This window comes from Phocoena phocoena, chromosome 10 (assembly GCF_963924675.1).
Source record: "Phocoena phocoena chromosome 10, mPhoPho1.1, whole genome shotgun sequence".
NCBI classification, from domain to species: domain Eukaryota; kingdom Metazoa; phylum Chordata; class Mammalia; order Artiodactyla; family Phocoenidae; genus Phocoena; species Phocoena phocoena.
The window spans coordinates 31313701-31334188 of NC_089228.1; the positions used below are offsets into that span (position 1 = coordinate 31313701).

A 20488-nucleotide genomic window follows, 5' to 3' on the forward strand; every position below is an offset into this window, starting at 1 on the left:
TCCTTCCTACTTCCTGGGATCACCCCACCCCAAAAAGGCACCTCTACTTGGGTGCAGGTCCTTGTATCCAGACCACTCTCAGGAGAACCCAAACTAAGCAGAGTTCTAGTTTATTTTTATTGCTTTGTATTCCATGTTTATTGACATAATTTATTTTAAAAGGATATGCCCTTTATGATGGAGTGTTATAAGAAATCAAGTTTTTAAGTGATACTTGATGACAAAGAAATTATCATCAAATGATGAAATACAAAACTACATCCAGTTTGGCTCCTAAGCTATTTATAATGTGTTATATACATACTTGTAGAGAAAAACCGGAAGGTAATATTAACAATTCCTTGCTACCTATGGACAGTGAAATTATAAGCTTTTTTCCTCTTTTACTATTTTTATGCATTTTCCCATTTCTGTGCAAAAACATATATTACTCTTAACTAGGAAAAAACAATAAATGCTTCACAAATTATTTCTATTTTACAAATGATACACAATCAGCTGGATTCCTACAATAAATCAGCATGGAGAAGGAGGTCTTGTAGAAGCCGGAAGGCATACCAAAGGTATCTGGGAGGGAGAAGAGGGTGTGGGCATGGCCCCTGGGTATAAAACAAAGGCGTTGGGAGAGGCAGAGAGATGGAGGAAGAAGCCTATGGAATAAGACACACATCTTCCCCATCACACTCCTCCTTTCCCCCAAGCAAGTCCAACCCCTTTTCTGATACCACCCACTACAACAGGCTCACCCAGCATCCAGCTCCCTTTGCCCTTCCTGGAAGAGTTCTGATAGGAGTCTGGATCTACCCCTGCCAATAGGACCTGTGTACCTTCAAGAATTGACTCTACCCTCAACTCTAGAAAAGGCCTCATGGTCTGAGGGCAATCTATCCCCCCTGCCAGATACTGGTTCAAAAGTATCCATGCGATCTAATTTGGGCCTATGAGACATAAGTAGGATCTGTTGCCAGCTTCTGGGAACTGTCTCTCAGCCTCACAGGAAGAAGTCTCTGCTAATCTCTGTTATGGGAAACCACAAGGGGAATCAGCCTTAGGATCCTTTTTTTTTTTTTTTTTTTTAAATGTTTTGGCGTGAGGCATATGGGGATCTTAGTTTCCTGACCAGGGATCAAACCTGCACCCCCTGCATTGGAAGTGTGGAGTCTTAACCACTGGACTGCCAGGGAAGTCCCAGCCTTAGGATCAATGAAACCAAGAGAGCAGAAACCCAAAGAACCTAGGTCCTTGGGACTTCCCTGGTGGTCCAGTGGTTAAGAATCCGCCTTCCAATGCAGAGGATGTGGGTTCGATCCCTGGTCGGGGAACTAAGATCCCACATGCTGCGGGGCAACGAAGCCCACACGCCACAGCAGCTACTGAGCCCGCGCATAAAACTACTGAGCCTGCGTGCTCTGGAGCCCGCACACGCCGCAACTAGAGAGAAGGCCGCGTACCGCAACGAAAAGATTCCACATGCCACTACTAAGACCCAACGCAGCCAAATGAATAAATATTAAAACAAAAAACAACCTAGGTCCTTGATGACATCACTGAGTCACTGGATCTCACAAACCTATAACCCACACTGTCCAGGCTCAATGACATGAGTCAATCAATTTTGATGTAAGCGAGCCACTTCGGGGTCCCATTCCTTGCAGCTGAAAGGGTTTTTACTGCCCCACTTCCGCCTTGAGGGCTGTTCTTGCTATCCATTTCATCCGGATTCAACCCATACACAATGTCTTAGGGGTCATGACACCATTTGTCCCAAATCTAAGCCAATCAGCATGAACTACCCAAACCCCAAATCTGACATCTCCCTTTAACCTCACTTATCACCTGCCTGGAGTAGTAAAGCCCTGACCCTTTCAATCAGAAAAGTAAGGGACTTCAGCACTTCCTGAATATTTCCCATGTGGCAAGTACTTTACAAAATTTAGCTCATTAAATCTCCACACCCACTCTTGCAGGTAGAAACTATGCTTATCCCCGCTTTATAGGTGAGAACACTGAGCACTTGTAAACCCAGAGAAATCATGTAACTCAATCCTACATCATGCACTAAATCCCAGATTCAACTCCAGACCTGCCTGACTCCCAAGTCCTCACTCTTAAATATGACCTCCCTCCTCCCAGAAACCTAAGGGAGGCAGGTGGTGTCCTCGGCTAGCACATGGACAGGAAAATCAGACTCAGTCTCATACCCCACTACTTCAGAGAAACCATCCATTCCTGGAGACTAACCTGAGGTAATTCAGAGATCCAATCTTGGTGTCTATCTTGCTTTGCAGAAACTACAGGACATGCTAATGGAGGGGTGGGGGGATGGTTTGCAAAGAGTATAACAGGCCATTTTGTTTTATCTTATCTACTTACAATTGACATGGGCTCCAAGGGAGCTCTAACTCAAACCAGGCTTTAGGGAGGTAAAATTGGTTATCATTACATAAAAGGTTAAGATCGATCATTATCTTAATACTAGAAGAACAATGATACAAGTTCAATATACTTAGTTCCTCTAGAATCATTCTGGACTGAAATAGGTCTACTGCTCATTCAAAAAACTCAAATTATAAAAAAATCATTTTCTTAACAACTCTTCCAAGTCCCAATTCCCTCTATGCTCCTAGCCTGCAGCACAGCTCCTGGTGTACGTACGGTAAAGGCTCCACAAGTATTTGTTGAACAAAGCATCTATACATTACTACTCTGAGCTCCCGGTGATGCTCTGTCAGAGTGCCTTTGCATCACAGAGAAAACTTTATTCCCCTTCCAATTCTCTCTCAACCCTTCAGAGTATGTCAAGGACAAAGGCTCAGTGTGCGGGTAGGTTACTCTGAACGCCTCTCCATCTTTGGCTAATTTTCCTTTTAACCGAAAGAGTAGGCCTCCCACTGAGAACAGGCAACATCACCAGCTGCGATGTAATAACACTGTTTTGGATTTATTTATGGTTACCTTCGATTTACCTAGTGACACTGCTTTTCCATTATGATAGTGACACCAAGTCTCCTTTTCAAATACATTTGTTTTAAAAATGAGTCAACCGCAGGGTTGGGGAGGCGGGTGGTGATGAGTGAAAATGAAATAGAGATACGGGACATGGCAAAAATAATAAAGGTGGTTCCTCTACAAATGACTGAATTTGGGGGAACACTGAAACGGGACAGATCTCCCATTTTACAGATGGGGAAACACGCTGAGAGGTAGAGCCTCTCCAAGGCCCCAGTGATGACAGAAGCAGGCCTGGGACTAGGATCCAGTGTCTAGGTCCTGCCATCTGCCTAGGACCCGAAATCCTGCCAAATCCAACTTGCTCTGGGCCGTTTCCAAGACCAGAAACTGGTCTCCAGAAGCACAGCGGGTTAACTAACACTTGCTGATCTTATTGATAACGCCTGATGGTCAACTTTAATAGCTGGCGAAACAAAAGCCCTTGCGAAATGGTTTAAATTTTTGCTCTGTCATGTGGAAACAGTACCCAGGCTGACTAATATCTTCCCAGTATTAAAACATGAAAATCTGCATTCGTCACTCACTCAGGTAAAACCCCCGCAAACTCTACCTTTGGGGAAGGTGTTGGGTGCTCCCTTTGCCCCCACGAAAGATGACCTAAAAATGACACTCCCCTAAAAGGCCGCAGTATTAGAAATATCGCCCAGCCAACGACAGAGCAGGCAGCCTGTACTCAAGGGGCAACTGGGGAAAGCACGCGGTTACACAAGACACAGATCCCTTCGGCCTGTCTGGGCAAAGACCAGCGTATCCCTGACAAGAACAGAGAATGATGCCCGCCCCCCAACCTCCCACATCCTCTGGTCTCAGGAGCCACAGAATTTGCTGTTGCCAGCCACCTTCGCTCACCCCAAGCCAGCAACCTTGATACAGGCTGTGGTGTGGCCCCAGCAGTACAGTTTCCAAGCACTACTGTAAAATTATTGTCGCCAGCTCCATGACAAGAGGTTAGACAGTGCTAGGTTTAAGACCACACCCAGGGCAGCACAAATCCTGGCAGGCGGTGCAGGCAGCCCCACCATGGTCCCAGATGTCAAAGGGCCAAGACCAGAAGAAAGGGAAGGCGGTGCCCAGGGCCAGGGCAGGAGGCTGGAGGAGTGGGATCGGGGGTGGACGAGCAGCTGGGTTAACCTGCTTGGTTTCAGGTTGAAAGTGCCCAAGGCAGTCAGCACAGCCTCCTCTCCAGCATGGCTGCCCCCTCTTCATCCTCCTCCACTAAGGCCTGAAAAGGGTAAGTGGGAGGGGGTAGGGCTACACAGTAATAATGCAATGCTAACACCATCACAGCAGCAGCTGTCATTGACTAAGGGCTAGAGATGCACATTGTTTTATACCCGAGAACTCAGTAAAGCAGGGCACTCTATTATCACAGTTTGCACACAAAAGACAGGCTCCTAGAGACAGAACAGGAAGCTGGGGTCAGACGGCTCTCAAGGGGCAGAGCCAAGACTCAGACGCATGAGCAAACACATCCCCTGGACTCTGGACGGCGTTACAGCCACTTCCACGAGAGCAGCACCAGGAAAGAAAAAAATGGGAGCAAAAAAAAAAAAAAAAAAAAAAATGGGAGCAAACGACACGCTAAGAGACAAAAAGGAAGGATTAAAGAAAGAAAGGAGGGCAAATGAGCTAGCTAAAAAACAGCTCCATTAGCAAACGACACGCTAAGAGACAAAAAGGAAGGATTGAAGAAAGAAAGGAGGGCAAATGAGCTAGCCAAAAAACAGCTCCATTAGCCAAGTAGGAAGAAAGGGAAAGTGGAGGAAGATGTCAAGAAGAGTTGGCACCTGTTTTCTATCCTTAAAGGAAGCTTGGCCGGAAGACCAGACAATGCCACTGGCCCATGGCTCCTGCCCTCAAAATCTGAGGCCGCCTCCTAAAAACAGCCTATTAGGTATGAGGTATATTTGACCAATGTATTGGTGTATTCCCACCCACCTACCCTTTACAAAACAGTTAGGCCATGCCTTCTTCCAGTCAGAAGGGGCCACCAGAGGCCCAGGAATTAGGAGGAGAGGGAGGGGGGAGGAAGGCAATGACCACCATTTATGGGGCCCTTACTGTCCGCCAAGGGCTGCATCAAATGCTTTACAGGGAACTTATCATTTATCTTCAATAATACCAAGAGTGGGGTACTAATATAGCTTGGGGCTTAGAACCTCAGAGAGGTCAAGCATCTTGCCCCAAGTCTCCCAGCAGGGTCTAATGGACCCATACTCTTAAGCACCCTCAGGAAATGGCTCAATCTGTACTAAAAGTGGTTTACATTCTATCTCCTTTGCCTCAAAGGAGACCAAGACAGGATGATTCCCTGGGCCTGGTATTCTGAGAGCTGTTGAAAAAATGATGTCTCCAAAAACCCAATGAAGACCTCAGGGCTGCAGATAATCTTCAGACATCTAAAAGTTCCCAGGCAGACAAGGGTGAACCAAGTTGCCCGACTGCATTGTTATGGTGCATAATTGAGACATATTTGAACAGCTAATGGAGCCTAGCAACTAAAAGGTAAAAGAATTTCTGTGCTGGGCTAATCATGAGAGACGGTCACAATGTATCCAAAGATAATAACTATTATTAAGAGACCCTGGCAGTCCCACTAAAAGTTGGTCCTAAAAGCTTTTAAGAGACAGAAGTGGCTGGCACAGCCCCACTCCGTGGTTGACCAAAACATATTTCTAGAAGAAGGGAGACTTGCAAACCATGATGAACCTCAACCAAGACCTTCAATTTTAATGCTGGCCACAGCTCAGCAATAACTCAAGGATGAATCTTATTACAACCATCCGTGTGACCAAAATGATTTCACAGAACGTTTCCAGTCCACAGCCTCTTTTTTCCTGAGAAAATGCATCTCCCTCTTCCCCATTCTGACCAAAAGGCCACTGAAAGCAAAACTCCCTAAAAACAGCAAAAGATTGGTTAAGATTTTTCACAAATGATGTTTTTTCTTTATATTTCTCTATGTTCTTGCAATTTTTTTTTTTTTATACAAAGAACTACAAATGGAACTGTTCAATATTAAATAACTTGTTAGAAGTTAATTTCGAAGACATGCTGAGCTGATGGCTTTCCTTTGGGGACTGAAATCTCAGGCGAGGGTTTGAGTCATAGTCTGCCACATACTCACTAGCTGATCTGGGCGTGCCTCAGTTTCCTTGCCTGTATAGTGGGGGTTACCACAATAACTACCGCTCCAGGTTGCGATGAGGTTTCATTTAGCTATTACTGAGAAACATTTATCCCAATGCCTGGTACTATAGGTGCTTGATATATATTCACTTTTTTTTTTTTTTTTGCAGTACGCGGGCCTCTCACTATTGTGGCCTCTCCCGTTGCGGAGCAGAGGCTCCGGATGCGCAGGCTCAGTGGCCATGGCTCACGGGCCCAGCCGCTCCATGGCATGTGGGATCTTCCCGGACCAGGGCACGAACCCGTGTCCCCTGCATCAGCAGGCAGGCTCTCAACCACTGCGCCACCAGGGAAGCCCTACATTCACTATTATTTTTTTTTTTTTTTTACATTCACTATTATTAACAAAACTATTACTATGATCATAGTGACTCTCAGTGGCTTCCTTTTATAAATTCATATTTCTGAGCCTCACGTCAACCCGGAAAAGGCCTTGTTCTCTATCAGCTGACATAAATCATAGATGTTCTAAGTCAAGAATGACTATGAAGTGCTGAGTTCTTTAAATTCAGCATCACTGTCCCAAAAAACGAGGTGTTCTACTGGGACCCCAGACCCAGTTGTCCACTTCACATAATTCCCATTTCTTTATAAGCTGCAAAGGACTATGATTTTGCATTTTTTGAAAGCAAATATATTGCAAACAAGTCAAAGTACCAGCCTTATTCTTCAAACCATCTATGCTAGAGACTGTTTATTTATTTGATAAATTTATTATATTCCTACTAAAAGCCAAGCTCAGAGCCCCAGAGGTAAACAAGAGATACCGCGCCTGCCCTTGGAGCAGTCGTGACCCAGTGGGAGAACAACACAGGCAAGTCAGGAGATCAATACAGTTTAGTAAGCCATGAAATGGAATGGCACTGGGGGAGGGGGGAGCTGTGGGTGTCCAGGAGAGGGTCTCACGCCCTCCAACCTCGGGTGTGACTCCCCATGCCTGTCTAACAAAAGTGCCAAGAAAAAGGGACAATTATGGTGAGAGATGCGTGCCCCACAGGAAGCGTAACGTGACACCTAGATCATTTCCTGTAAAGGACTCCCCAGCAGGAAAGGCATTCCCCAGGTGCCACCTTGCCTTTTAGTGGAGATGAGGAATGTGACAAGCCATTGCCCAGGTGCTTGCAAGCCAGGATCCACCAAGGCTCCTTCTCCCAGAACACTTTCTGGGTTCTGCCCCCGGATGGCTTGAGCTGCACTGAGGGGCTCCCGGTCCCACAAGCAGCATACCCTCGCCTTCCAGCCTCTGCCTCTTCTGACAAGGAATCTTATAAACAGAACCCAGAATTCTGTTCAATTAACAGAACTGCCAAGTCACAAAGGCCTTGTAGGGTCTGAGCCCCAAGGCCTCAGCACCTGAGGTTCCCTAGGATGGCAGGGCCTGGTCCGCCACCTCTGGCCTGCTTTACCCCACCAAGGGAACAATAGCTTTGCTCTTGAGCAAGAAGCACCAGGCTGAGCCATGCTCCCAGCAGGCTGCAGAATGCCAAATAATTCTTGTTTCCCCGGAATATCTGATAAACCACTTCAGGGAGGTGCACACAAGCAGTGCAGTACCAGCATGATAAGAACTTGATTATTTTCTTGGGGGTTGCAGGGGAGATTGGAGGAATCTGATGTTAGCCACTGAGAATCCTTTCATCCCCCAGGCTACGTGGGAGGCCTGCCGCTGCCTGGGTCACAAGCAGCACGAGGCAGAAAGCAACACCACTCCTGTTTGTCAGAGGAAAGCTGACTGCTGCCTGCCTCTTCTAATCTCAACATCTTAATTTATGGGACGCAGCGAATTTACACTGTCTCTGCCACAATCCCCACCCATTTCCCTGTAGCTCGAAAGCCAAAATTCCACAGTGTTCCAAATAATCCAACCTCTTTGGTTGCCTGTATATCTGAACGGAAATTCCAGAAAAGTTGTCTGGCATGGCAAAAGCTGACCAGCCTTATGAAAATACCCAGAAAGGTGACCCATTTAGTCAAAAGAGCTTTCAGATCTCCATGAGAAAAGGAATTCATGCCAGCATAAAGGGCCTTCAGAGAGGGAGAACAGGAGTGTTGTGTTAACGCCCAGACCTTTCAACAAGCCAGCCCTGCAATTTCTGGGGAGGCTGAGCACCGAGACGGCCGGCCAGACCAGCTTGCTCTCTCAGGAGCTGCGCTGCAGGAGAAGCCCTTGGGGATACAAGTGCAGCCCTGGAGCACACAGCTCGGTGCCGCGGTGCACAGCAACGGACCTGCCCACAAGTCTCCCTGAACGTGAGTGGGAGCCGCTGGCTTGGACTGGAAGCAGGCAGCCATTTGTAACAGGGCTGCCAGACTGATAAAGGTCGAGTGCCAGCCAGGAAAGAAAGCTTCTGCTCAGCGGCAAGCACACCCCAACACACCCTCCTGCCGGTTAATGTTTACAGGTAGCAGAAGGAAACGATGTGGGGTGGGGTCACTGCTGAAAGAGCACAGCTGTGCCAATGTCGACTGTCACCAAGGATCTCCCAGCATAGCTGGACCTCAACAAACTCCACCCATCCACACCCATAAGTGGTGGGCACTGCAAACCCCACAGGACTGCAGCCAGGAGGCACCTACTCACCTCTGCCTTTCAGGCCTCTCAAAGAAAGCCCTGCCTGGCTCCCCAAAGCAGACCTTCAGCTGGTCCCTGCTGTCCAGACCTGCAGTGAAATCACTGCCCCTGGAAACCAAACAAAGGCAGGGAAGGAACAAAAGAGCTGTCTCCAGAACTGGGAAGAAGACCCCCATTAAAGCTCTATGGTACCGGAAACAGTGAAGCAAATCGGCCCCCAAAAGTTTTGTTTTGTAGAAGGAAATTTCAATTTCACATTAATCAAGTTCAAATGATTAGTTTCAAGCAAAATAAAAACGAACAGGACTAAAGCAGTAGAAAATCTCTCACTACAATATATCTATTTTACTTTACAAGTGTGAAACCCAACTTTAACATTAAAAAAAAATTTTTTTAAAGGCACTGTACAGTTTAATGCAGGCAAGCATAATACCTGGCATGTGAAGTGAGGCATATTTGAGCCTCAGTTTTCTCACCTATAAAATGGAAATAGAGGGCTTCCCTGGTGGCACAGTGGTTGAGTCCGCCTGCCGATGCAGGGGACACGGGTTCGTGCCCCAGTCCAGGAAGATCCCACATGCCGCAGAGCGGCTGGGCCCGTGAGCCATGGCCGCTGAGCCTGCGCATCCGGAGCCTGTGCTCCGCAACGGGAGAGGCCACAACCGTGAGAGGCCCGCATACCGCAGAAAGAAAAACAAAAACAAAAACAATAAAATAGAAATAGATATAAAGCCACTCATTTTGCAGGGTTCATAATAAGGATTGGAAGTAATAAAGGTATGGCGCTCAGGACAATGCTTAGCGCACAGTAGGCATGGGGAAACGCTAGATACTACTGAATATGTTAGCGGATGCGTGTGCACACACTGCCATTTGGTACACAAATGGCATCATCGTGTGCATTCTCGGTACCAAGGATAGCCAAGGAATATGCAGAGGAGCACAGGTGTCCTCCTTGCCAAGCTGTCCACCTGTGCCAGGCTTTGATGATGGGGGAAAGGAGGAAGTCAACACCATCAAAATAAACTCGCTTCCTACAACATGGACTCAATTTCCCAAGAAAAGTAGCTAGGCACCTTATAAATTCCAGGCCACTTTTCAAGCCCAAAAAGAAGAAAGTACTGCTGTTTACCATCCAATAACCTGAGTCAATCTGATTATCGAACATGTTTAATGAAGAACTAGATTTACAACAGTAATGTAAAATGGCTTCTAGTAGAACACCATGAAAGGCAGTTTTAATCTTTTTTAAGAGCAGGAAATAGCATGCATTTAGATGGAAATGGCTCATTCCATTGGATTTATTCATTTGGTTCAACTTGTTGGGGGAAGGGGTTATAATTTTAGATCTACCTCTTTAACAGAGGACAATTAAAGATGAAACCTAAATGCAGAATAATAACAATGTGGAAAAAAAGAAAAAGAAAATGTAGACATGCAGGCCCTCATAGGGCCTCCAAATAGTGTATATGTACCCCAAGGGTGCACAAGATAATCCATCGGAGCACAGGAAAAACTTCTGTTTGGACTTGTTATCTAAAACGAAACTAAGCTCTACTGCAGTAACATTTAATATACAGACTGACGGGTGGCATATGTATACAGCTTATAAACGTACATATATGAGGACAGGGCTCAATTTTTTTTCTTGGCAGGAATGACTTGAGCAACAGTGAAGAGATCCCCAGATTAGATGATCCATTTCAGCTGGGTTCACCTACCTTACCCCAAGCCCCCTCAAGGAAGATGCTTGATTGGCAGCCTCCAGCCTCAAAAGGCCCTTTGTGAGTCAGCCCCGGCCTACCTCTCCACCACCCCTCCAACCTCCACCTGACACACTCTTCTACTCCTGTGCTCGCCTGACTAACTGTCTGCTCACCTGCCTTATTCTAGTAAAGCTTCAAGTCTCAGCTTAACAGCCCCTTCCTCCAGGAAGCCCTCCAGACAGCCCAGTTCAGCCTGAGGGAAGGTGCTCTTCCTCCCCAGAGGGCTTGTCATCTCAATCCTTGCTACTCACAGGGTGGTCCACAAACAGCAACTAGGAGCTCCCTGGAAGAGCAGAATCCAGGCTTCACCCCCCCTAATCTAGTGAATCAGACCGACATTTTTAACAGACCAACATTTTAAAGTTCCCAGATGATTCATGTGTGCCTGAAGGTTTGAGAAGGACACTCCCTGGTGACTTGTCTCTCCTCTGTGTTCAGCAGTGTGTAAGGCAAGCCGGGGACATGACTCACATTATTCCTGTGGCCCTAGCACTGAGCCTGGCTCAGAGTTTATCTTTCATATTCTTGTTGAATGAGGAAAGAAAGAAAAAAAGGATCTTGGGGGGCACCTTCATTAGAGGTTCCAAGCTGGGGGAAGGGAATAGCTAACACACCATACGACAGTGGCAGGACTGGCCAGAGGATAGATGGAAGACAGAGTCCATTATACTAATAATGACAACACCAGCATTATGCTGTAACTTAAGCAAATCAAATATAATGCTCTCAGCAATGCTAAGATAGGAACTATTATTCTCCTCCATTTTACAGATGGGGAAACTGAGGGTCAGAAAGGTTAATGCACTGGATCAGAGTTGCACAGCTGTTAGGGGGCAGAGTGGGGATTAGAATCCTGGCAGTCTAGCTTCAGACTATACTAGCTTCGGGTACGTGCTGACCCGAAGGCTGCTTATAGAGAAAGCAGGATGACGAGGTACCCTGGCCACGCAGCCACTACAAGCAGGGCCCAAAGGTTCCGAACCTGAGCATCCGCTGCCCAAGGAGCAAGGCAGCCATCCTTAACTAACCCATGACACGGCCTCACAGCACAGAACGAGGACCCTCCTCCCCGGGTGGAGGGTGAAGGGGGAGTGCCCAGGAGATGTAATTTGGCTCCAAATCAAAGCTCTCCTTCAGCACAGACTCTCCAAGAATGAAGGCAGCTGATGACTGGCATGCTGGCCCCACCGGTGCTGGAGGAGCCTGCAGAGGCCCAACTGCCATCTGGAAATGATTTGGCCCAGAGATTCCTGAACGGGTGGGAGGCTGGAATGACCAGCCGCTCCCGAGCTCCCATCCACCTCTCAGAAACAAAGCTGGTGTGAATGGGCCCTGGAGGCAGCCACAACATAACCAGGGGTCACCCCCTTCCAAAGAGGGGACAGTCTCTGGGCAGTCCATAACCCTGTTACAGCGGCAGGAATCAACATTAGCCAACCAAGCTGGTCTCCCCCGTGTGGTGCCGATTTTAAATGTCCTTTCAGCGTGCAAACCCTCCAGCGTGACTTTTGAGACTACTACTGGACAGCACCTTACTTATTTAACAAACACACAGCACCAGCTATGTGCCACGAACTGTTCAGAGCACTTTAAAAAATATTAGCTTGTTTAGTTTTTATAACAACTTTTAAAGGAGGTAGTTATTATCCCCATTTAAGTTATAAGGAGACCAGTGCACAGAAATTTCTTAATAGCTACTTCGAGGCAAGTAGGATTTGAACCAAGAATCAGAGCTCTTAATTAGCTCACACCAATGTGTTACTTTGTTCCAAGTGGCCCAGAACTTGTTAATTCTGACAAAGCATGCTACTTTGCTACTTTTTAAGCATTCTCTGGATATGAACTACATTGCCTGAAAGACACACTGGCATTTGCTAAGTAGTTACAGGAAAGAGCAGAATTTAGGATTATTTGTGCATTATTTTGGTCGGGGTGGGACAAAAGGAAGGAAAACAGGGTGAGTGGTTGGGTGACCCACCACCCTGGAAACTCCACTCAGTGACCCGAGGTCTTGGGAACATACACCCCGCCCGCTCTGCGGTACTGGCCTGGCACAGGTACCTTAAGCAAACATCAGGGTCGGACCACATCCTTTAAAAAGGAAAGAATTCCTTTTCGTAAAGGATCAAGCCAAAACACACCACCCAAACTTCTAGCCTGCCTTGATTGTCATTCTTGGGCTGGGAGACCCCTTCTTCTCCAAGTTGGCTGTGCTGCAGAAAGGCTTTTGGAAAAACAAGTAAATAAACCTGCCAGCTCCTGGCAGACAACTAGAATTAAAATATGCTGAGGCCTCACTATGAACTGCCCAGGATATAAGAAGGAACTTTAACTTGGGGATGGAGCCTAGGATGGGCCCACCTTACAAGGAATCACAAACGTGAACAGCCAGGGCTGTCTTTCGGGGAGTTGTAGGCAGAAAAGCCACAGTGCTCTGGCGACCTCTGACCACCTCATGTCACACAGCTGGTCCTATAACCCAACTCTAATGATTCCCACAATGAAATACTGTTGGGAGTTATCCAGAGTATACAAAACCCTGTATTAGTTCAAAGATATCTTCCCAGATTATGGAAGTGAAATGCTATCCTGTGAGTAGCAGGAAATCTCAGAAAAAACAGACCAAAAAAACCAGTGAAGACAAGGCGGCCATTCCCCCAGCAAATTCACCTCAACACAAGATGCAATATGCAGCCTGAGTCTGCGCACCTCCCGACATGACACGCATCTCACGGGCCCTCATCACAGTTCAGAGGACCAACCTCATCCCTCACCTAAGGCCTTGCTTTGTTCGAGGCCAGACGCTCAACGGGTGGATGTCCAGCCACAACCCCAACACCCCAGACTTGCAAAACTTGGTGTTAACATGAGCTTTCTGAGGCGGGAAACTGGTTGTATTTTACTCATTTCTGACACTGAAAGGTAGGTCAGTTAAGGCTCAATTTCAACAACTCGGCAGACCTGGTTTACCAGCTGGGTGACCTCCACAAGCGACTTCCCTCCCGTTTCCCCAACTTTAAATGGACGTACTAACAGTAACAACCAGCACAGTAATAACAACAAACATTTTCTAAGCACTTGGCCAGGACTGGGGCAAGCCCTTGACCCTCCCAGGGACTTGCTAAAAGCAGATCATCATATAGACAAGGAAACCAGAACTCAAGGATTCAAGGTGGTGATCAATGGGGTGGGTGATGAACAGAACACGCTTAACACCGAGTGGGTGCCCCCAAATTGGAGCGCGTGTCACTGTCAGCACAATGTAACACAGCATAGGCAGTGAAAGCTTGAACTGGAGTCCACGCTGGATGTGAATTTTTTCTGAAGGGACTTTACCCAGCATAGCCTCAGGAGCAGAGGGAAGAGGCCTCAGGCATTACCTGCTCAGCAGTCCTGGCACTTGGCAAGTTTCCCTCCAGCCTCCAGAGGCTGGAAAACCTGTTTGTTGTAAGGTCCTTCTGGAGAACACTTAGGCAGCCAATGACGGGAGTCATAAATGTAGTCACAACCTTTGACCCATGAATGCCACCCTGGAGAATATGATCCAAGAAATTATTTCAAAGGAAAAAATGAAATAAAATGATGTAAATTATGGTGGGAAGAGGTCCATAGCAAGAAGCTGCCAAAAGTCCACAGGCCACAACCAGGGAAGGGGAGGCTAACCCTGGCTTGTCAGGACGATGGAAGACGCTAGGGCCTGGTTGGGTTCAGGAATGAAAATCATGAGGATCAAGGAGGAAAAGTAAGGGACCAGAAAAAGTCTAGAATGAGACCCCCAATTTCGGGGCACTGATGGGAAGCCATGCTGGAGGCAGCTGTAGCCTCCATAAACAGTTGCCAAGTTAGGCAGTCCAGGGTTTTCTGGTGCTGTGGTTTGGGTTTTGTTTGTTTTGTTTTGCTTTTTAAAGAGATTTCATGTCATGTTTGGATACTCCTGCTTTACTTTAAGTTTCTTTGTTCAGTTAATTAAATAAATATACAGTTTTAAAGCAAAGAAGAGATCCGAGTTGAGCCCAGCCAGCCCTTGAGATTCCTCCGAGGGAAAGCTGGTTTCTGCAAAGGAAAAGAATTTCAACAGAAATCTGAGGTTCTCCTTCCCTCGTTACACGAGATGGGCCCACAAAATAAGACAGCGTGCCACCCGGCTTCCTTCTGCAGAGAAGCTGCCCTCAATGGGGAGGCTGACTGGGCCGTGGCAGCTGCCTGGACCCAGGAAGCAGCCCTACCTGCCAGGACAGGTGTGGGGGAGGACGGGAGGAGAGGACAGAGGAGGCTCAGCCTAAAGGGAACCCGTCCTAGGCAGGAGAAAGTCCCAGCAGCCACACCCATGGCCCTTTCTTCCTGTCAGGGAGTCACTCTAAGGCCTGGTTTCCTCAGGAACAGACCTGAGACCCAGCCCTTGCTCCTCCCTGGCAAGAGGCTCACCTAGCAGAACACACACACACAACATAGGTGCACACACATTCTCTGCACACTTACATGCTCTGCACACACACTCTACACACTCGCACACTACACACCCCCTGCTCCTCCCATCACGGCCTCCACCCTCAGCAGCCTTGTGACCTTTCCCGAAGCCCTCAACCAGCCCAGGTCATAGTAGGACCTCACTCTCATTCTTCCTCCCCAGTTCCAGGGGGAGAGGAACCCGACACCAACTCCCTCCCTCCTCTCAGGAAGATCTTGGTGTGGGGAGGGCAGGGAGAGGAAGGCAAAGTCTCCTTTAATTGTCACCCACTTCCTTCAATTCTCCGCTAGACCCTCACTAGCTTGGGCAAGCCCATTAACCCTCTGGACCTCCTTGTCTGTAAAATGGGTCTAATGACGCCCCAGCTCGCAGCATGTGTAAGGACCGAAATAAGGCTGTTGGAAGCCTGTTAGAAGGCTGCGCACTAGCTGGGACTCCCTACAAGGCGGCAGTTACTGTGACCACCACCATCTCTAAATTATACCTTCAGCGGCTGAGCAGCCGCGGCGCAGAGCCAGAGCTGAGCTGGGAGCAGAGGGAGCGAGGAAGACACACCCCCCCGAGGCTCCCCTTCCCACCTCGGGGCCCCCACCCCTTTCGGCGACGGCGAGGTCCCCATCTCCACCTGGCGGGAGGGCCCCAAGTTCAGAGAACAGTCCCTCCCCAGGCCTCCCTACCTGGCCTCCGAGCCAACGCCCATTCCGCGGCCGCCGAGCGCAGCGGCCTGGGCGCAGCTGGGCGAGCACTCCGGGGAGCGTCTGACTAGGGCCCCAGCCCCAGGGACGGCGGACCAGAGGTCTCCAGTCCCCCAGCTCCCGCAGAGGCACCCCAGGTGCAGAGAAGTGCCACAGCCCCACCTCTCCCCGTGCGGCCCCAGCCCGAACCTTCAACCCACCGCCCCCCAGAGACGCACTGACGGGGCGCACGGCGCGGAACTCTCACACGACAGCAGCACCCCAGGGGATGGCTCCCAGGAGGGGGCCTAGGGTCCCTTTGTCCTCATCCCTCGGGGACGACGTCCCCTGGCCTCGGAGCCCACACTCAGCCCGCGGCTGCTGGGCGCCGTGGGGTCGCGCGACAGGGAGCTTCAGCCCCCGCGGGGTCGCACGCGCGGGGGCGCGAGATGTAAATCGCCGGCGCCTGGCCCAGCCAGGGCACTCACCGATGGACACGAGCTTGATGTTCTCACGGTCCAGGAACTCGAGCGCCACGGACACATTCTCGAGCTGCATCTGGCGGAAGGTGGGCCGCTGGTGGTACTTGCGGTACATGTGCTTTTGGCTGAGCACCTCCAGAAGCGCGATGAGCCGCAGCCCGTCGCTCAAGTCGGTCTGCAGGTTCCCTATGCGTTTGTTCACGCACTTGAGGTGCTCGTTGCACCAACGCGTGAACGTGTTCTGCTGGATCTTCTTCCACGGCGCGTCCTCCGCCAGGTCCTTCTCAGTCACCGGCATCCTGGCGGCGGAGAGAGCAATATGCACAGCGAGCTGCCGGGGACGGGCGTAGGGAGGCCCAAGGGCCAGGGAAGCGAAAAACCGAAGCGGAGCGGGAGCGGGAGCGGGGCTCGAACTCACTGCTTCCGAAGCCGCGGCCGGGGCTGCTCTGCGCTCGCCTGCCCGTGGCCGCGCGAGGCGTCTGGCCCCGCGCCTGCGCATTAAGCCGATCCGCCCCTGAAGCCCCGCCCCGTCCCAACCCTCTGGCGGGAGTTCCCGGGCCACGCTCTCCCCCTGCCGCTCAAAGAGGGCACTGCGTCCCGCGCACTGCAAGGCGTCCCGGGACGCCGCGCTCTGTGCTCACAGCCTCCGCTAAAGGAAGCTAGGCGGGAGACCCGCCAGGAGAGGGTCACCCGGTCCCAGAGTGAGGGGACGTGCAGAGGTAGGAACCTGGACAGAATGGTCAGGGACGGCCGTCTGGCTCACGGGGGAGGGGTTGGCGGGGAGGGGTATTTCATCCACCTACATGTTCAGTAAGGTTCAATAAGCGCTTTATTGAGCTCCTGCTGTGTGCCAGCCTCTGTGTTAGGCGCTGGGGACACCGTGAAGGAAATGGACAACTTACATTTCATCTTAACTAAACTCATATGAATTATAATATCATTCATAGCATTTATTGAGTGCCTACTGTGTGCCAGCCTTCTTAGCGCCTGCCAACCAATGGTAAATAAGAAAAATTTATAACTTAACCTTGAGGAGCTCATAGACTAATAGGAGAGAAAAGTATAAATCAACTATCACAGACAGCTTAATGGTACTGATAGAAATGAACAACAATTTGCTGTGTATATTAGTTTCCTAATGCTGCTGTAACAAATTACCAAAACTTTGTCTTTGAAAAAACCACACATTGTTGGCACTTCCCTGGTGTCACAGTGGTTAAGAATCTGCCTGCCAATGCAGGGGACACGGGTTTGAGTCCTGGTCGGGAAGGATCCCACAGGCTGCAGAACAACTAAGCCCGTGTGCCACACCTATTGAATCCCTTGCACCTAGAGCCCATGCTCTGCAACGGGAGAGGCCCGCAGAGAAAGCCTGTGCGCAGCAACGAAGACCCAACACAGCTAAAAATAAACAAACAAACTTCAAAAAAAAACATATATTATTATCTGTAGTTTAGAGTCCCTCACAGGTCTCACTGAGCTAAAATCAAAGCATTGGCAGGATGCATTCCTTTCTGGAGGCTCTAGGGAAGAACCCATTTCTTTGCCTTTTCCAACTTGTAGAAGCTTCCCAAATTCCTTGTCTGAGGCCTATTCCTCCAACTCCAAAACCAGCAACATCAGGCAGAGTCTTTCTCATGCTGTCATCTCAGGTTATCCACAGTCACATCTTCCTCTAATTCTTTTTTTTTTTTTCTTGCAGTACGCGGGCCTCTCACTGCTGTGGCCTCCCCCGCTGCAGATCACAGGCTCCAGACGCGCAGGCCCAGCGGCCATGGCTCACAGGCCCAGCCGCTCCGCGGCATGTGGGATCCTCCCAGACCGGGGCACGAACCCACGTCCCCTGCATCGGCAGGTGGACCCCCAACCACCGTGCCACCAGGGAAGCCCCCTCTAATTCTTTTAAGGACCCAGCTGGGAAGAGGGGTTGGGCAGGATGAATACATATCAAGGGCTTCCAGCCCTAGGAGAAGTCAGCAGATTTGTGGTGACATTCTGTAACAGGTCATTTGCATACAAGGTGAAGTGCTTTCTTCAGACAGATTGCCGCACTGGAAATGCTCAAAACCACCTTGGGGGAAAGACAGTATTGCCTGGCCCTGGCCCATTGTTGGGATCAGTAACTATCTGAAGTCTCATTCCCCTCCTTAGTGGTTAAGTGAAGACATGTGCTGGAGGTCAGCTGATAAGCACTAGACAAAGCTGGACTTGGACCTGGGTTTAACGCCAAAGTCTGTACTATGCCTCAAAGACCCCATGCTGTTCCCAGCCTGGGCCTTGCCTTTGCCCACACAATCTGAGCAACAGATTCACTAGAGGCAGTTTAGGTAATCTTACTTACCGCATGCCCAAGGCTTCTGGTTCCTCATGCTTTCCTCCATCCAAAGGCATCCATCAAAACTTATCAGCCAGTGTCTCACTCCGAAGGGGACCTCCTCCCTGCTAGGTGAGACTGGAGCTAATGTGATCAACTCTGCTCACTCGGCAGCTGATAATGTACTACGGTTCTCCTTTCTTATGAGATATTTCTGTTTTCACCAGGTCTTTGACACACATAACTAAGTAAGTTCTGCACCTAAATATCCAGTCCACTTCACTCTGAGCTGAGACATCCCTGTCTTAGGATGAAGCTGGTGATTCTCTCCAGTCAATCAGAAGACACTTAAGAGTTCCCTAGGAAGCAGTTTATGGGGAGTGAAGGGGATTCAGCAACCTTGGTGGAGGAGGGTGGTCAGTTGCTTTGGTGACAAGGAGAGGAAGCAGACAAGGTCTTCAAATGGCTCTTTATCAATATGTGATAAAAGATGAGGGCTGAACAACTCAGGGCAGGCATTTCTGCAGGGAGCGTTTTAGCCAATGCCTTCCACAGTTTTGCTGACAAGGCCTTCTCTTCAAACACCCAATCTGTTTTCTAAATTTTTTTCCTAGGCTTCTTTGATCTCTTCTTGGTAGAACCATCCAGAATGGAAGAGTGTAGAGAAGCGAAAGGCTCAGGCTTTCGGTGTGAATTCTGGCTATCCTGGCTCGATGACCTTGAACAAATAACCTCAGCAAGCGTGTTTTCTCATCCGGGAAATGGAGCCAACACATCAACTCCTGGGGTTATTAAATAATGCAAGCAAAACTCTTAGCAGAGTGCCTGGAATACCATCAGCGCTCAATAAATGTAACTGAAAACTGGGCAAAATTAACAGAGACTTCTCAACCAGACGCTGAAAAATCTAGAATTAGCTGCATTTTCCCAGACTCCAGTCTGTCTCTGTAAGAAGCCAAGGCTCCTCTCCATGTCTGTTACCCACAGATGTTGACACAAATCTGTTCCAGCCCCGCGAGATCCCAGTCAGAAGGAACTGACAAAGAAAACATAAGTCAAGCAGTAACCCCTACATGTCAGGATGGACCTGACAAGACAACAGCAAATTCACAGACATCCACAAGGAAGGGTCCACCTGTACCTGAAGATGAACATCGGGTGGAAGGTTGGAGCACTGTGAGCCTGCTTCTCAAAGTTGCACGATTTGCCAGGTCAGCCCATGGGAGTAGGATTGGAGGGAGCTCTTCTACCCAGGCAAGTGTGCAGAAGTTCCTCCAATCCCACCTCCAGGCCTTTGCTCAGGCAGTCCCTCCATCAAGAGCGCTCTCATCTCTCCCCTCCAACTTGGAAAAAGCGTGCCCATCCCCCAGTCCCCTCACCCTCACAGCTTGTGTGGTCCCAATGCTTGTTTTATGCTGAAGTTTACTTGCTGTTTTCACTTGCTGAAGGAGGGCAACTGTCATCTCTGTCCCCTTGCAAGATGCAAGGGTTTTAAAAAAAAAAAAAAAAAGATGCAAGGGTTTTAAGACCTAACAGAGCCCAGAGCCCGCACTGTCCAACATAAGTATGATGAGAGCCACACTGTAACTTTAAATGTTCTAATGATACCAAAGAGTTATTAAGTACCCTTTAAAAAGTAAAAGGGAGCTTCCCAGTTTCCATCCCTGGTCTGGGAGCTAGATCCCACGTGCACACCGTACGTAACAAGGAGTTCACGTGCCACAACTAAGGAGGTGGCGAGCCACAACTAAGACCAAATGCAACCAAATAAATTTTTAAAAAAGAGGTGTAATAATAATAGTGGTAGTATAGTTGTAATAGTAATAATAATAACAGAAGCTTCTGCTTCTTAAGTAGTGTTATTCTCATTTAATCATCACAACAACTCCAGGAGGTGTTGTTATTATCCCCATTTTACAGGTAAGGAAACTGAGGCTGAGAGGAGTAGTCATATGCCTAAGGTCACAGAGTGACAAAGACTGGATACTAAGTAAAGACTAAGAAAGGCAAT

At 48.8% G+C, this 20488-nt stretch overlaps 1 protein-coding gene across 4 annotated transcripts in view; it reads right to left on the reverse strand.

The window, feature by feature from the left end:
* FLNB (filamin B) overlaps positions 1-16590 on the reverse strand; it is a 139240-nt gene extending 122650 nt beyond the window's left edge. For 3 of the 4 annotated variants that reach the window (XM_065884654.1, XM_065884653.1, XM_065884652.1), the window contains exon 1: positions 16170-16461. In XM_065884654.1, coding sequence (XP_065740726.1) covers positions 16170-16461 — 292 coding nt within the window. Of the gene's footprint in view, positions 1-16169 lie in introns of all 4 variants that reach the window. The other variant, XM_065884651.1, reaches the window with a different exon arrangement.
* Positions 16591-20488: the final 3898 nt, after the last annotated feature.